The sequence below is a fragment of the Asterias amurensis genome, chromosome 8 (genome assembly GCF_032118995.1).
Source record: "Asterias amurensis chromosome 8, ASM3211899v1".
NCBI lineage: Eukaryota > Metazoa > Echinodermata > Asteroidea > Forcipulatida > Asteriidae > Asterias > Asterias amurensis.
The window spans coordinates 7,985,691-8,003,328 of NC_092655.1; the positions used below are offsets into that span (position 1 = coordinate 7,985,691).

The 17,638-nt window shown below is 41.2% G+C and overlaps 1 protein-coding gene across 3 annotated transcripts in view; it reads left to right on the plus strand.

Annotated features, from left to right (window-relative positions):
- The first annotated feature begins 547 nt into the window (after positions 1 to 547).
- Positions 548 to 17,638, plus strand: part of LOC139940503 (BTB/POZ domain-containing protein KCTD9-like) — a 76,379-nt gene continuing 59,288 nt past the window's right edge. Inside the window, exons 1-3 of one of the 3 annotated variants that reach the window (XR_011786459.1) lie at positions 548 to 1,082; positions 10,004 to 10,080; positions 10,611 to 10,703. Coding sequence is in view for 2 of the 3 variants with exons in the window: in XM_071936790.1 (XP_071792891.1) it covers positions 10,072 to 10,080; positions 10,611 to 10,703 (102 nt within the window). In the remaining variant the exon portion in view is untranslated. Of the gene's footprint in view, positions 1,083 to 4,925; positions 5,827 to 10,003; positions 10,081 to 10,610; positions 10,704 to 17,638 lie in introns of those variants that run through there. The other 2 variants (XM_071936790.1, XM_071936791.1) reach the window with 2 other exon arrangements.

Below are 17,638 nucleotides of genomic sequence, written 5' to 3' on the forward strand. Positions count from 1 at the left end.
ACTTTGGCTGGCCTGCTATTACGTTGGCCTGATATTGGTTCAATGTTTTAAAACACATGGGCAAGATTTATGAGCAAAAGTACGTTGGGCCAATGTTGACAGCCAATAATGGTCCAATGAAAGTGTTCCCGTTGGAGGTAGACATGTTTGTACCTCCATGGTTGGTCAGGTTCAGTGCCACATCGGAGGAGTCCAACCTGTGGGCTATTGTGATGATGCTATTTTGGGCTGTGTTTTGTCGCGACGTAAGGAAAACCGTGCGTAAATTTCGAGGCATGTTTGTTGCGTGGATCATTATCTTCTACTTTTAAATTTCTTCCTCCATGAATTAACTATCTAACCACGCTTCATAACAAACGGTTTCGAACGCTTTTTTCACAGACTAACCCTCGACCGATCCAAGGCAACGTGTTCCTTTCGGATCGCAGTTGGACATGGAAATGCAGCGGGGGTCATGGTGAGAAATGGCTCCCTCTGAAGTTTTTGAACTGTAAGCTATTTCTCTCACTAAAATATTTGAATTGAATTCGAGACTTTGATGTTAGCTCCCAACCCGACCCGGAGCATTTTACTTCGTAAACGCTGGCTATCGCATGTTAAGATAATGGGCTCTCTTCTTCCGGATCCCTTCCTTGTTGACCCCGTGTAGCCACCGTAGTGGTACCATACATCCATGCATGGAGTAGGTCGTTCAAAGCACCCTGGCCCTCGGGCAACTAATTCTGCACTGTAAAATAACCACTTGGTAGTTGCCCTCCTAAACCTTCCGAGGGGGAACTTGATAGGAATTGTTGTTTTTCTTCTAAATTGATTCAAAAGGGGGACATTAATTATGGTTATTTCTCACACTCACTGCAAACCAACAGTGGGGGCGCTATTTAAAAGCAGCTGGCTTGCTCTAGCTCTGGTGTGGTGCGCGATGCACTCTGTAACATGTACGGTGTCTGTGTGAGCTACAAATTCTAACTCCATACTAGACGTATTGACCATTGACTAAATAAATCTACATCTACGCTGGTACTCAGAGCAAAGTCCAATTCTGGATGTAAAAAGCTGAGGTGAAAACTAGAGGTGCACGAAAGGTACGAAGTTGATAAAAAATTAATTTTATTTACTCGTTCAATGTTGTTCTTTGCAATTACGCAACTACTCCCTCCTAGTCCTAGCTCTACTTCTAATCCTTATAATATTATCCTCTTACCAGTTTTCACGGTATTGTGCCTTTTTCTTTGAATTGGGAAAAAAATATAAATAAACACATCAACAAAAGTAAGTCCCCCCCTGAACAATTCGCCATAACATCGTAAGGTAAAACATTTTACCAATGCAACTAATTAAGAAATAATTCTATGACACGTTTCCTAAGTGTTGTGTGAAAATGAAAGATGTCCATGAATTCATGGCTGAATGAGCTCAAATGGAAGACAAAAACTGCTCTTCTCAAAAGTCACAAAGGTTTATCAAATATACAGGTCAGTAACGCCTGTATCCACCACGCCTGTCATTGACCGCCTGGCATCGTCATAGTGTTGGTCAGTCTGGTGACATGCTGCCGCTGTGGGATGGCATTCCACTGAACTTGCAGAAGATGGGACAGGTGAGCCAGGTTGGTGTTGGCTTCAGCTGGTCCCACAGGGATGGGATTAGCCTTGCTCAAGGCAGTCGCATTATTCGCTCCGAAAAGACGCAGCTGTAAACCCACCCGCCGTATACCCTGTGCATGGTGTGTGCGATCACACCGAATGACCAACCCGTATACACACTGTCACATCGCACGAATACTGTTCACACAAGTCATCGCACTCGTACACCACTAACCGCATGCAGAGGCCGTCAGGCTGACAGCCTTGTCGGATCTGTATCTTCCCGTTTTAATGTGTTGTATTGAAAAAATTCCAATAGTGGACGAAATTGGGGGGGCTCGAGGATATGCTAGTATGCAGCTCATGAATATGTATATCGTTCGTCAGACCTATCAGACAACACAGGATGTGAGGCAAATGAATTATTCATTTTGACGTCCAATCACGCACTTCCCTTATCACGACCTTTGGACCCTATCATGCGTCCGTGGTGGTGGTGTGTGAGGTAAACATGTCTCGTCTTTCGCGGGCATTATGGTAATGAGCTGACCGTGGGAACTCTTCGCTTATTATAGTAATGAGGTCAGTGGCTTCAACACAGATCCTACAAGGCTGTCGGCCTGACGGCCTCCGCATGCGGATAGTGTATGGGGGCATCGTGTCGTGCGATGTTACGCACAGTGAATACGGGTGGGTTTTACGCACAGTGAATACGGGTGGGTTTTTATACAGCGGCGGTCTTTTTTCGGAGTGAATAATTCGACTGCCTTGAGCAAGGCTAGGATGGGATTGAGGTTGGGGGAACTTGCCGGCCACACCATTCGCTCGATGCCTTCACCAGCCAGCAAAGCAGTAGCTACCCTGAACCTGTTTTCCTGGTAAGGCTTATCCCACCCCAAAACATGACACTCCCACCACCATAGGCTGTAACTGGTTGAACACAGCACTCTGCATGATGCTCTGCAATTCGACACCCATCTCAACACTAGTCTCCAACCGTCAATGTGACGCAGGCAACTTCTCGTCTCATCGCGATCGGTAAACAACACAACGCAATCTTTGTGACTTTTGAGAATGGCAGTTTTTGTCTTCCATTTGAGCTCATTCAGCCATGAATTCATGGACATCTTTCATTTTCATACACCACTTAGGAAACATGTCATAGAATTATTTCTCAATTAGTTGTATTGGTAAAATGTTTTACCGTACGATGTTATGACGAATTGTTTAGGGGGGGACTTACTTTTGTTGATGTGTTTATAATAATGATGTCATAAAACTCATATATCAACCGATGCCCTAATTATCTTCATAAGTTTTGGTCAAGGGAGAGGAGACTCATTGCTTGGCAAATAAAACCACACAATTTTTATCTAGGGACTGTTTACATCGCGCACAGAGAGGTAAAGGTTTGCCATGATTTTAGGGACACCTCGAAAACAGGACCTCCTACGAGAAAACATAACATAACAACCATGGTTTTAATCTAGCTCCATCCTTTCTTCACAATAATCCAAAGTAACTAAAACTAGGCCTACTCTACTAACTAAAGTACTACGGTAACTTAGTAAGTAGTAGAACTTTATGAAGTTTAATGAGGTTCGTTACGAGACGATAGATAGTGGAATGGTGACTGCTCTACTATATTCCGACATTCCTAGATGTTCCGACACGCCTATGTTCTGATACCCCTATGTTCTGACAACTCAACCTATATTCCGACATCCCTATGTTCCGACACCCCTATATTCCGACACCCCATGTCCCGACACCCTTATATTCCAACGAACCAAACACCCCTATATTTCGACAACCCTATGTTTCGACAACCTGCACCAATATTTTGTGTTATGTGTTAGCCATTTTTTAAGAAAACGGTGTGACATAAATGTACCGGTAACCTATCTTTATGTAGTCCCCAGAGGAGTTTAATTAATTGTATGAAAAGTGTTATTCTGCCATAAAAAATAGCAACTTTGGTTTATTTGGAAGAGGACTGGAGTGGAGGGGGTGGTAGGACTTAATTGTTAATGTTAACATATTATTATTAAATAATAAACCGTTCTTATAAAGCGCGTTACACACAGAGTCCCAATGCGCTGTACGAAGTCAACAAAGAAAAACAAACTAAATAATATAGACTTTAACAAGTGAGTTTTGAGAAGGCACTTGAATAAATCCAGAGTTTGTGCGTCTTTGATGTTACGGGGGAGTTTGTTCCAAAGAGTAGGAAAAGACGTAGAAAATGCACGTTGGCCGTAAGACTTAGTTGAGGCAGATGAACAGGCAAGTAGAGATTGTGATTGGGAGCGGACAGGGTTTGCCCTTAACTTTTTTTTCAACTGGCCAGCAGGACCAGTTGGCTTGATTTTTCACTGGTCCGCCACGTTTTTGACTGGTCCGTCAATTTTTGTATATTTGTTTTTAAACTAAAAGTATACTGTTGTATACCAACTACTCGATTTCCGATCGTCGCTATTTCAAAACTCAACATGAATTGCAACGTCAACTTAACTGCACTGGAAGCCATACTTAATTTATGTGTACCAAGTTATTGTGTTCGTAAGGGGGCTCACTAATTTGAGAGTATTTTTTCTTTTAAAATATGTAAACAATAATATTATTAAAGTTAATTTAAAAACGGGTCAAATTATTTGTCAGAGCAAATGAAAAATTTTAATATGATCTTTATTTAGGTAGTTTTTTTAGTCCACGGTTTATTGTAAGCACTCGACATCCAAGTATTCCCAAGTAAAAAGAACTTTTTTTATGATTTTTTTTTAGTGTTTTACTTAACAAAAAAAACCACTTTAAAACCGACTGTTAAAAATATCAAATTAACTTTTTAAGTATTGCCTTCAAATCTACGGTGGAGAGGGTTACGTGCAATCGCATGTATAAACATTGCCTATTTGTACTTTAAATAAGTATTCATAAACATAATACATCGTACCGATAACCGAAGTTCCCAAAATCTTCCCACTTTCGTCCAGAAAATTAAACCCCCCAAAAGGTAGACATGAAAATAGTTGCAACATCCATGAAGAAGCATATGAGTTTTACGGTATTTTTTTTTCAATTATACCGGCGTCTGTTTTGTGAACAAAACCTTCATTTAAAAGTAGCAAAAACAACTGCGCCTTTGTTTAACCATGGAGGTATTGCATTCTAGAACCCAAGTCTTTCTTGAAATCAACCCGCAAAAAAACCCAAACAACCGCGCATTATATTTGACCATAAACCATGGAGCAAAACTAGATCACCCACCAATCGCCCGCAAAAAACAAGCCCCAAATAACAAAAACAAATTAAGCAAAATCAGGACGGAAGAACCTTACTAAACACAATTAAATACTCCTTTTTGCTCATCCAGAGTATTGTAACTTGGTAATTTTTGTTGAATGAGGCCTCACCGTCTCGCTGGTTTTTCATAAACACGCTAGACTCTAATTCCCACACCGAAATCTGCTCCGTTGTCGACGACCATGCTGCTGACAGAATGTGTTTTGCTTTGTGGTCTTTTGTCGAGGCGATTGAAGCTAGTTTTGTAAGCTATCGCGTATTTTAACCAATAGAGGGCGTCTATTCCCACGCTATCGAATATTCTGAAACGCCCTCTAGCGTTCAATGTTTCTTACACTTTTTGCCACACGTGAACTAATACGAAGACTACGAGCCTTTGCGTTGCATGATGGGATTTTGCGCTGTGTGCACATGTGTATGCGTGATTGTCGGAAGTTTGCCAGCGTTCAGCGGCACTTCGAGTGAATTTTTTTACGATTTATCCAAACCTTAAGTGAATGTTTTTACGTTTTATTCGAGCCTAAAAATATTTTTAAAATAGTCATAGTTCATAAGTACCGCTGCCGATATTTTTGACTGGTCAGCCGGACCAGTTGGCAAAGGGTTTCAGCTGGTCCGACGCGATTTCTACTGGCATTTGGCCAGCGGACCAGCGTTAATGTCGAACCCTGGCGGAGATTTCTAGAAGGCTGGTATTTGTGAATAAGTTCTGACAAATAAGTAGGTGCGTTGCCATGGATACAGCTATATGTCAGAAGGAGGGTTTTGTACGCAATCCATTGTATTACCGGAAGCCAGTGTAAGTCCGAGAAAATTGGTGAAATATGGTCATAGATTTTGGATCGTGTGACCAATCTGGCTGCTGAGTTTTGAACTCGCTGTAGCTTGGAGATTGCTGAGTCAGGTAGACCAAGAAGAAGACTATTGCAGAAATCAGGCGGTATGTAATGAAGGCGTGAACCAGTTTTTCTGTGGTGGACTTGTCATAAAGATTGCGAATTTGACCAATTTTGTGTAATGCAAGGTACGAAGATTTGCATCTCACATGGATGTCCGTTCGAAGATCGTTCTGAATCGTGACACCAAGATCTCGTACACTCTGAACCGGTTCTATTGGAAAACTGCCAATTGAGATGGGTGAAAGTGTGGTATAGCTCCTGAAACGAGATGTAATGTGAATGACCTCAGTCTTATCATTATTATTTAAAAAAAATTCTTTTTTTGGGGGGGGGGGGGGGGGCAAATGAAAGAAGTTACACATCGGCGCAATAAACGCAGGGGAGGGTTGGAATTGTTATAAATTGAAGGCTCATGAAATGTTATCAACATGGACACGCATCTAACAATAGCAAAGTACCGAGTATTTTATTGCCAGCTAACTCGGGGAGCCATAACTCATGTTTATAACACGACGAAAAATGAAATGCATGCCTCCTCATGTGTGATTCGATTATGTGTGATTCGATTATCTTAATTTGATTCCATCACTTTAAATTCAAACCTTTTCTTGGCCGAAATTCGCCAGGAAACCTGGCTGTAATACAAGTTGTGTTTTTGTTATTGATCAACAGAGTAATAATGTGCGAAAATAACTTGTCAGAACATAGGGGTGTCGGAACATAGGGGTGTCGGAATATATGGGTGTCGGAACATAGGGGTTACGGAATATATGTTCAATTGTCGGAACACAGGGGTGTCGGAATATAGGGGTGTCGGAACATAGGGGTGTCGGAATATAGGCTGAGTTGTCGGCACATAGGGGTGTCGGAACATAGGGGTGTCGACACATAGGGGTGTCGGAATATAGGGGTGTCGGCACATAGGGGTGTCGGCACATAGGGGTGTCGGAATATAGGGGTGTCGGAATATAGGGGTGTTGGCACATAGGGTAGTCAGAATATAGGCTGAGTTGTTGGAACATAGGGGTGTCGGCACATGGGGGTGTCGGCACATGGGGGTGTCGGAATATAGGGGTTTCGGCACATAGGGGTGTCGGAATATAGGTGTGTAACCAGTGGAACGAACCATAGTTCTACTAGGAGTCGGGCTAGCCCTGGTTGGACGTCAGCACTAGAGGCGTCCAACCTGGGCTAGGAGTCGGGCCTAAATTGTTAAAATGGAGACCAGACAACTCACCCGTCGGACGAGACCCAGTAACTGGGGCGCTGTACACCCGTTTCGAAATTTTGACATTCTCGGTACGACCGAGAATGTAAAAATTTCGAAAAAAGGAGTACAGCGACCCAGTTACTGGGTCTACCGTCGGACATTTCGTCTGTCGGACATTTCGTCCGTTCGGATATACACGCAGGTCCCGCTAGATTAAAGCCATTATACACTTTCGGTAAACAGTATTGTCCAAGTCCCACACTTCGTGTATCACAACTTATATAAAATAACAAACCTGTGAAAATTTAGGCTCAATCGGGAAAACCCACTCTTGTTTCAGCACGTTTCGCCGTGTCATGACATGTGTTTAATATAAATCTGTAATTCTAGCTATCGAGAATTTATATTGTTTTAATGTTTTCTCAAAAAGTAAAGCATTTCATGGAATAATATTTCAAGAGAAGTCTTTCACCATTACCTTCTGTAAACCCTGTAAGTTATTTGTAAATCTGTGAACTTCTGCGGCTATTTGATCTGCGGCTATTTAAATCTGCGGCTATTTGATGTGGAAAATAGCACCCTCAGTTTGCCAAAACAAAAAAGGTTTAGATGACGTGAGTTTTAAAATAAAAATTAATGTCCCCATGTGTAAACTTTTGATTTAAGGCGTGTTTTATTCAGTTTGTCATAATTTGCTTGAGGATGCATGTGCCCTGAAAAAAATGTAGCTGCCATTCCCCCGTCCCCCTGCCCCTTCCTCTCCCCGTCCCATGTGCTCTAAAGCCTGCCTCAGTTCTCCATGATCCCGTCCCATAGCAACAGTTAAATAAAAGGTGCTGTTCCCCCGCCCCCCCTGCCCCTTCCCTCTCCCTGCCCCACATGCTCTAAGGCCTGCCTCCATTCTCCATGATCCTGTCCCATAGCGACAGTTAAATAAAAGGTGCCGTTCCCCCATCCCCCTGCCCCTTCCCTCTCCCCGCTCCACGTGCTCTAAAGCCTGCCTCCGTTCTCCATGATCCCGTCCCATAGCGACAGTTAAATAAAAGGTGCTGTTCCCCCGTCCCCCTGCCCCTTCCCTCTCCCCGCGCCCCACCCCTCTCCCCGCCCCACGTGCTCTAAAGCCTGCCTTCGTTCTCCATGATCCCGTCCCATACGCCTCTCTTATTATTTATGCATGACGTCATAATGCTTACCTAAAATGAGGCTATATTTTTGTGTTTTTTTGCACATACATCCGTGGGGGGGGGGGGGGGGTAACAACACTGTAGTCAGGGCTGTTTGCCTCGTTTTTGAAAGGGCAAGGGCACCAAGGCATTTTCTCTTTGGCAAAGGGCACCCTATGAGGAAATTGTAAATTTCTACTTTAACATTTCAAGGGCACCAAGGCAATGACAAGGGGCAACGAAGTTTAATTTAACATCGATATACACTGTACCATGGTAAAACTATTATAGCTGAACTAGGCTTAAATATACTTAAATGCTTTTTTTAAAATCATTCGGGGACAATCTAGGACCTCTAATGCATGCAAGATATTATTGTTCAAATACAAATCATTATTACACACAATGGAGATATTCTGAATCAGCGGAGCGGAAGGACCAAATTTGTAAATTAATACAACAGTTTAACAGTTTTGAAAATAAAAAGGTAATGAAAGTACAAATTAAGAGAATGTGAATGTTATTTTCAGTGATTTCATTCTGTGTCATTGATAAAATTAATTAATAGGCTTTAATTAACTGCTTTTCCTCTCACTCATGCTGATTCGCGATTGGGTAAACTAGCTGCGTGCTTGACGGAACGATCCACAGGAATGTTCCTACAGCAGAGTATGCCAGAGTATTCCCGGTGGAACGTTCCGCTGAGCATACTGCACAGTTACAACGGACCGCTTGCGTGTTCCCACAGGATCAGTGCCGTATGCCCACTGGATCGCTGTCATATTCCCGGCGGAATGTTCCAACTATTCCGACTTTTTAGAGGCTCCCCTAAAGCCTGCCTTCGTTCTCCGTGATCCCGTCCCATATCAACAGTTAAATAAAAGGTGCCGTTCCCCCTCCCCCTGCCCCACATGCTCTAAAGCCTGCCTCCGTTCTCCATGATCCTGTCCCATAGCAACAGTTAAATAAAAGGTGCTGTTCCCCCGCCCCCCTGCCCCTTCCCTCTCCCTGCCCCACATGCTCTAAAGCCTGCTTCCGTTCTCCATGATCCCGTCCCATAGCGACAGTTAAATAAAAGGTGCTGTTCCCCCGCCCCCCCTGCCCCTTTCCTCTCCCTGCCCCACATGCTCTAAAGCCTGCCTCCGTTCTCCATGATCCTGTCCCATAGCGACAGTTAAATAAAAGGTGCTGTTCCCCCGCCCCTGCCCCCCCCCTGCCCCTTCCCTCTCCCCGCCCCACGTGCTCTACATCTGTAGGACATCACTTCAATCTTCCTAATCACTCAATTTCTGACATGATTGCCTAGAGGCACTAGGCAACCACAGAAAGACTGTTCGTTTGAGTAGGGAGAAACTCTGGATTAAACGCCTTCAGACCATTCAACCTCATGGTCTGAACATCCAAGAAGGAAACGACTAATAAACCTTTTGTTTTGCCGTCTCCTTTTTCCCCACAGATATCCCCCTTTTAGCCTGTGCCTCATTCACTAACTAATTATTTTTTCCAACCTCTTCCTACCCTTGATATTGTCCTTTGTGTTTCCATCTTCTTGTGGTCAAGCCAGTCCCTTCCCTTCACCCCCCTGTCCCCCTATTAATTGTTAACCACTTGCTTTTTCTGTATGCTTTCTCTCCCCATTCATGTATTTTCACTTCACTAGTTATGTTCCACTTATTAGTTACCTGTTCCTGTTTGTTGTGTTGTCATTTAGCCTTCGAGAAAGACTCTGCTAGGGTTAAAACGTCAGGCCATTTTAAACATTTGTTTGCACTTTACCATCGACCATTTGGTTGGTAAGTTGTTCGCAAGAGCTAATTCTATTTTGTTGTTTCTTATTTAAAACAGATGTGCAAACTTCATCATAAAACAGGTTAGAGATTCGAAAATTCATGGTCCTGAGTGAGTGAGAACCAATGCCCAACGTAAGTATCAACAAATATGGAGCCATTATGACAGAATGATTGCACGCACTTGGCCCAAGCACAGAATCCATCACTAAGGAACCATCAAACAGCCTTGACTGATGCAACTGTTCATGTCTGGGTTATGTGGTTATTGTTAAAGGTGTCTTGTATGGCTATGCACACTTGTCTGCAGCTAAAACCAAAATAAATTTGGAAATAGTTTTACTAATAATATGAACATTGTATGAGTCCACTTCATTGTAATGCTGAATGTTGCAGTCGGAACACTGGCTTTGCTGTCATCAATGCACTAGTGATGGTAGCAAATTCTATTTTAACATTCCTTATTTTTGTTGAAGCTCTCAATGATTCTATTTCGTGTAAATTCCCAGTGATTCGGAATGAGAAATGTGTTTTGTTTTGGTCTGTTCTTGTCACGTCACTGCGTCCTGTTACAATTTCTTTCATCAGACTTTCAAATACTGTGTAATATTATTACGGTTTATACACGTATGCCTAGATTGGAAACTTCTTTTTCCCTTTTACAGGAGCCAGTACAATGTTGCATTACACATGGGTTGTTTAAAAGGAAAATGAAGAGAGCTACTGTTTTCAGAAATGGAACTAAAGAAAATGGAAAGGTAAAGTCAATCTATTGCTTCTACAATGTTTTGGATAATTATGGCCCACCCATTGAGTCAGTACATGTGGTGTGTCCGACAAAGCAACATGTCAGATCTGAATAATGGTCATGTCGTGGCCAAGGGGTTAGTGCCCTGGTATTACTGATCAGCAGAGTTTGGCTTTGAGTCCCAGTCTTGACATTTGTGTCCGTAAGAGAGAGACATAATAATGCTTCATTCTTCAGAAGGTTCAAAAAGCCATAGTGGTTATGTGTTATGTATTGCATGTAAAAGAGCCCTGCAGCTGATTTCATGAAACTTTTACCCATAGATTACATTATTGTATGATTAGACCATCACCAATACAAACATTGAGATAAAACAACAACACACAAATGAGATAAAACAATAAAAAAAGATTCAAAAGTAATGCCTTTTAAAAAGGAATGTTTTAAGTTGAGTTTTAAAAATAGCACAGTTGATGATTGTCCTCAAATGAGTAGGTCCTATACACGTAGGTAGTTGATTCCAAAGGGTTGGTGCATAAACAGAAAAAGCACGATCACCATATTTCTCACTGGGCTTTGGGCCTACTTTGGAATGATTAAGTTTGACTCCATCACAACTTCTAGTATGATGATGAGAAACGTGAATTGAAATTCATTCTGAAAGATATCGTGGGGCGGATTTACCTTGATGAATAAGTTTTTAAAAAATAGTGAATTATTTCCGTTGCCCCCTTCCTTGGTCTGATGATTTTATCCTCTGCGACCTCTTGTCATCGGTTAATTATTTAAAACAAAATTTGTTATGCCCCGCGGGCGAAGCCAGCCGAAGGGGCTTCCCTTGTCCTTCCGTGTGTGTGCGTGTGTGTGTGTGTAATCATTGTCCGAGTGATACAGTGTAACTCAAGAAGGACTTAGCATATCAACTCCAAACTTGGTTTGTGGATTGATCTAGGGATCCCCCAGAAGCTTATAGTTTTTGGACCTCCTAACAGTATTCTAGCCAGGCATTAAATAGGGTGCCGCGACCACACTGTCAAAAAAGTCAGACACTCTCTTGATCTGCAGATACGCTATCGATACGCTATAAAAAAAATTTAAAAATCATAAGCGTTTTTTCTTTGTTTTTTAATTTGTGAAAAGGACTTCTGGTGTGTTTTCCTGTTATTTATTTGTTATTTTTTTAATCCAAAACATTTGCGACGCACATTCACGGCGTAGCTTACCGTCTCGCTGTCACAACAGCGTCGAAAAAGCTTCAAAAGTTACCACATCATCATCTATAGCAGCATGCAGCATTAATTCCACGCACGCATGGTGTGAAAGCGGCGAATTCAATAGATTCAAAACAACTTACGGGTCGGGAGAGAAAACTTTTGTCCGTTTTTCATCTTTCTGGTAACTTGAATTAATAGATGCCATATATCACTTAGGTCTAACCATTTTTAGAACTGCTTGGAATGACATCCATTTTAAGATGGTGGTATTCAACCGATTTGTAAACTGCTTTAGGCTCAAAATCATTTGAGATGATCCATCTTTAACCCACACCTGTGACGTCATGCTATTGTTAAATCGCTGCATTATTTTGCACGAATGGCGCGATGGCTACATCTATTCACCCATTGTGCATAAAAGAGTTAGGGAATAAAGTAAATGAAGTCAATGACGCCATGGACCATATATTATTTTGTTTAAAACACAGGTTAATAGAGCTACGCATGTATTGCAAAATGATCGCTAAGACTTTCCACAAGTGAACAGCTACATTATTAAATTATTATTTAGCTGAGATGTTAAAAAATTGTAGAACTACCAGACTACAACAGTCATTTAAGCAGGTCTTACAGTCAAATCAATTTCATTTTAACCAGTATTCTTTTGGGTTATTAATTCAAAATGCTTAATTTATCATACACAAACATGGTAAATGAGTAAAGTCCCTAAAATTTAAGATTGCAAAGATACTTCTTTCAATATCATTAAAAAATAACAGGAATTTAACTGAAATTGTTGATCAAAGTTATATTCAAAATATCTGAAACTACCAGCTGGTACGGTAGGTCACTTCTTTTCACCAGTACTTTTTAAAAGTAATTCAAAATGTTTATCTTATTTATCATACACAAAAATGGTAAGTGAGTTAACTCTCTCAAAATTAAGTTTTCAAAGATACCATTATAAAATAACAGGTATTCAAGTGAAATTGTTGATCATAAAGTTAGCCTAAATTTGTTTATCAAAAACAAAATGGCAGAAATATCTGAAACTACAGGCTTGTACGCGGGTAGGTCACTTCTTTTATCTTCACCTTTTGTTTTTTTGTAGACCGAGCAAGTCGGCTACAACATCATCTGCGTCATAGTCACTTTCTATCACTAACTTGTCTAAATTTACTTTGAGTCAGGAAAACAAATCTGCTGCTGCCACTTTTGCTCCCGATCTATGATGCCACTATCAAAGGAATGAGCGTATTTCCTAAATGTTGGTCTTCGTCCATGTACCATGTACAATTACACAATGTACCAATAGTGTCCACTGTCTTTAATGACGCTTGGTTTAAATACATTAGTTTCTGTGGTTCAGGATTCATTTTGTGAATTCTGATTCGCCAGTCACTACTCTGTAGTGGAAGGGGTGCCTGAATCGTTCTAATTTGTCCACTCCCTGTCCTGTCCTTTGGACAAGCTGATCTGTATTTATTTGTTGCTGCAGCCCTGGCTCTACATAGTCTACAGCTGGTTCGGATTGCTAAACATGGTGGCTGAAAAATGTATCGTACCAAGGAGACGATCTATCCCACTTTTGCAAGCATTTTTCTCCCACTTCATACATGTACATGTACATGTAGTAGGCTGTTTCATTTTACAAGATTGTTTTTGGTAAACACAACTGTACTCTGATTTGCCCAAGTTCCAGTGGTCTACTCAACACCAGGTCAAATAATTTAAGAATGGAGTTCCACTTTGGGTTGTCAATTTTGAATCCTACTTTTAGCATTTTTTCCTTTTAATCCTGATCCTAAAATAACTGTCTGCCTGTGGTTGAACCAAGAGCCAGACAAAGAAACCACATGTCGTCAATACACTTTCCATATAGTTAAAGGGTAGGCTTTTGGTAATCTCTCTTTAAATCTCAATTAGTATAAAGTACAGTGCAGTGACCCACTCTGTGAAAATGAGTCAGATGTCGCCAAATGCAATATAAAGTTATGGACAGTTTAATGTGGAAAATGTTTTAAAAAAAAAAAAAAAAAAGTAAAAAAAAATCTTGTTATGATCTTTAGTTGCATGGTTACCCTTTACAACACTTAGTTTTAGGCAATAAAGCTATGAATACAACAATTTTGTGATCATACTTATGTCTAATTTGTATCCTTTTGCACACAATGGTAGTTCAAAATATCATTTTACTTGTAATTCGTTTTTCACAAAAAATGGTGTAGTGGCTAATTTTCAAACGGGAGTAACTCAGCAACGCGATACACCCCAAAGCTTAGACACATACCAAATTACTGCTGCTGATGTGTTCTTTCCAGCCATGCATATAACTCAATTCTTGAAATTGCCTACATCTGACTCATTTTCACAGAGCGGGTCACAAATGATCAGAGGCGCAGAACACATGTTAAAAAGCACAGAGTGGAAGAAAAAGACAAAGAAAAAAAAGAGACTGGTCTCCAGGCCAGTGCCCAAACAAAAGTATGGGGATACGTCTGTCCCGCCAACAGAGAACTAGTTAGTTACTTATTACATATAGGCCTGTCTCTGCTGGCATCAGTAATGTTTTGACCTTTTCAGGAGACAGACGCCTCTAAGCCTACTATGCTAAAATTCTGAACTAACTGGCAAGGTGACCATAGAAGAAGACATTAAAAAGCTAAAAAGCGTTTTTAAAAAGATAGTTTTTTAATTACATTTAAAAGAGATGAGTTTCTGTTTGCTTATGTATTTGAAGCGATAGCGCATTCCAAAGCTTAGGGGCTGCCACAGAAAAAGCCCTATCACCAAATGTAGTGAACATTTTACCAGAAGGATACTCCAACAAAATATCATTATTCCCTGACCTAAGTTTATAAGAAGATACTTTCCGGATGGAAACAAGATCCTGTATGTACTTTGGAGAAAGACCATGAAGAGCTTTAAATGTCAACAACAGGATTTTAAAATGAATCCTGTACGAAACAGGCAGCCAATGTAAATGACGAAGTATAGGTGTGATGTGATCAAATCGATGTGTGTTTGTAACAATTCTGGCAGCTGCGTTTTGAACCCTTTGTAGTTTAGCTATTTTTGACTTTGGCAGACCATACAAAAGGCTATTACAATAATCAAGACGCCTGGTCACAAATGCATGAATGAGTTTTAAAAGAGTCTTGTGTAAGGAACTGACTAATGGTATGAAACTATCAAACAGGATGTTACTGGACGTTGTTTCAGGTGTAAAAGATAACGGTCTGTCCACAGAGGTTGAAACTTCCAAGTCATCAAGTTTAGCATGAATATTACCGTAGATATTTTCCTTACAAAAAAACTACCCATATCATTGGCAAGAGACAATTTATCTTAAAAAGGTGGGTAGAGGACGTCAAAACTATGCCCAAGCAGCTTTTTAGATGCTCTAAATAATTTCCTCTGGTCGGAACTATTACTTTGTAAAAACTGCAGCGAGCTTTATTAAGAAGAAAGGTAACCTATTTCTTATAAGCTTATATTCTGAAAGATCAGAGACCATGTTTGTTCGTCACCACTTCTTTTCTGCTTGCTCCTCATCCTCAAGGCAGAGTTGATTTCTTGACTAAACCAAGGTAGACGGGGTCTAGCGGTGACCAACTTAGACTTTAATATCTACTTTAATCTACTTTATCTACTTTAATATCTCTTAAATGTACATCAAGTGGATTTGCTTTGAATAAACTTTGGTTTAATCCTGTTTGAGTTTTTTGATGGCAGTGAACCGGGCTGTTTTGTGGGCGGCTGTACTACGGGTGGCATTTTTCCAGGTGATTCGGGCAGATGCATGGCAGTGAGCCGGGCTGTTTTCCGGGCGGCTGTACTACGGGTGGCATTTTTTCAGGTGATTCGGGCAGACGCATGGCAGTGAGCCGGGCTGTTTTCCGGGCGGCTGTACTACGGGTGGCATTTTTCCAGGTGATTCGGGCAGATGCATGGCAGTGAGCCGTGCTGTTTTCCGGGCGGCTGTAGTCCGGGTGGCAATTTTCCAGGTGATTCGGGCAGATGCATGGCAGTGAACCGGGCTGTTTTCCGGGCGGCTGTAGTCCGAGTGGCAATTTTCCAGGTGATTCGGGCAGATGCATTTCTATTCAAACTGAATACTAGTGTGTCTCACTACTGAATCGCATACCATTGGTTTGTTAAATGCATCTTACCTCGCTAAACACCTACATATTGGAACACAACATTAGCACTGGCTCCCTAAACAACACTACTATTCTCTGCTGCTCACACAACCAATTGTTTCAAGCAGTGTGCTCGGTTGACACCACTACCGCACTCTGCTGCTCCTCTCTGGGGTTTTTTCTTTCTGTTTTTTTCTCCAGATGACATCCTTGTTTACTTAACAATTCTTGTAAGGTAATTATTGCTCTTTGATTGTTGAAATAGTACTGGGCAAATCTCACCTCTGCCCCCCCCCCCCACAGTGTAATATGTGTAACCCTGACCCAAATGAGGTCTCAGGTTACAGTATATTTTGTGTTTTACAAAATATGATCTTTATTTCATTGTGTAATTTTGATTTCCCTTTTTCATTGCTCATGTGTTTATTCCACATGTGCATTTTCAATTTGCCATGGTTGTGCATGATCTCTAGCCCTGGCACAAGTTTTGTCAGACGTTCATCGAGAACATCCCAACCGCCTATGAGGTTGAAGTTTGATTCTCAGGGAAGGACTGTGTTTATCCGGCAGTTCCAATCTCCTGGTATGTTTGCCGCGCTAAAGAGAAAGGTTTTTGGATATTAAGTTTATTTCTATGCATATTTTAATAATTTCTTTTCTTATGCTCCCGGAGGTAGCAAGTTAAGAACTGGGAGGATGTAACCCTGACCCAAATGAGGTCTCAGGTTACAGTATATGTTGTCTTTTACAAAATATGATCTTTATTTCATTGTGTAATTTTGATTTCCTTTTTTCATTGTTCATGTGTTTATTCCACATGTGCATTTTCAATTTGCCATGGTTGTGCATTTTCTCTAGTCATGGTGTCCCTTTGTTTACTTGTGTTTACTAGCCAGGCTATTCAGCTGGTGCCATGCTATTCAACTGGTGTTTTAACTCATGCTCTTTGATCTTCACCTATCTATTCAACCCTGCTTGTAATCTCTACCTTCTTGGAGGAAGTGGAGATACACCTTTTGTTTACTTCTGGGAATGGCCAGTACCTTTTTCTTTAATCCATAACCACGAACCCAAGCTGTGAAAGTCGTAAAGATTTATCTTTCCTTCACTCCCTCTATTTCAACTGGACCAATCAACTTTAAAGCCATAAGTGATATTTTTCAAACCATCCAATGAGAGTGAACAGCTGACCTAAGCTGAGGCATGGTCGGAGGGTTGGCTTGGCCCAAAATTCTGGTCAGATCAAGCACTCCACCATTTGCCATCGCTCCAGCTGGATGTGTGTCCGCACATGCCTCTACGACTATCTTTTCTTCAAGGGCTTGTTAAATCATTTCTCCAAGCAACTTTCTTATTCTGGAGTGAAGACAACTTCTACTTTTAAATGAATGTTGGCTCTCTATAATAGGTACAGAAGACGGAATGTGGTGATGAGGAAGATTGACTTGCCCTCTAGATAACTTCTGTCCATTTCATCTGTGACCTATCGCAAGTATAAAAGTTGTTTACATTCTTGCGAGCTTATTGGAAGAAGACGTACATGTATACCGGCACGTGAAGTGTCCTTCCGCAATAAGAGGAACTGGATC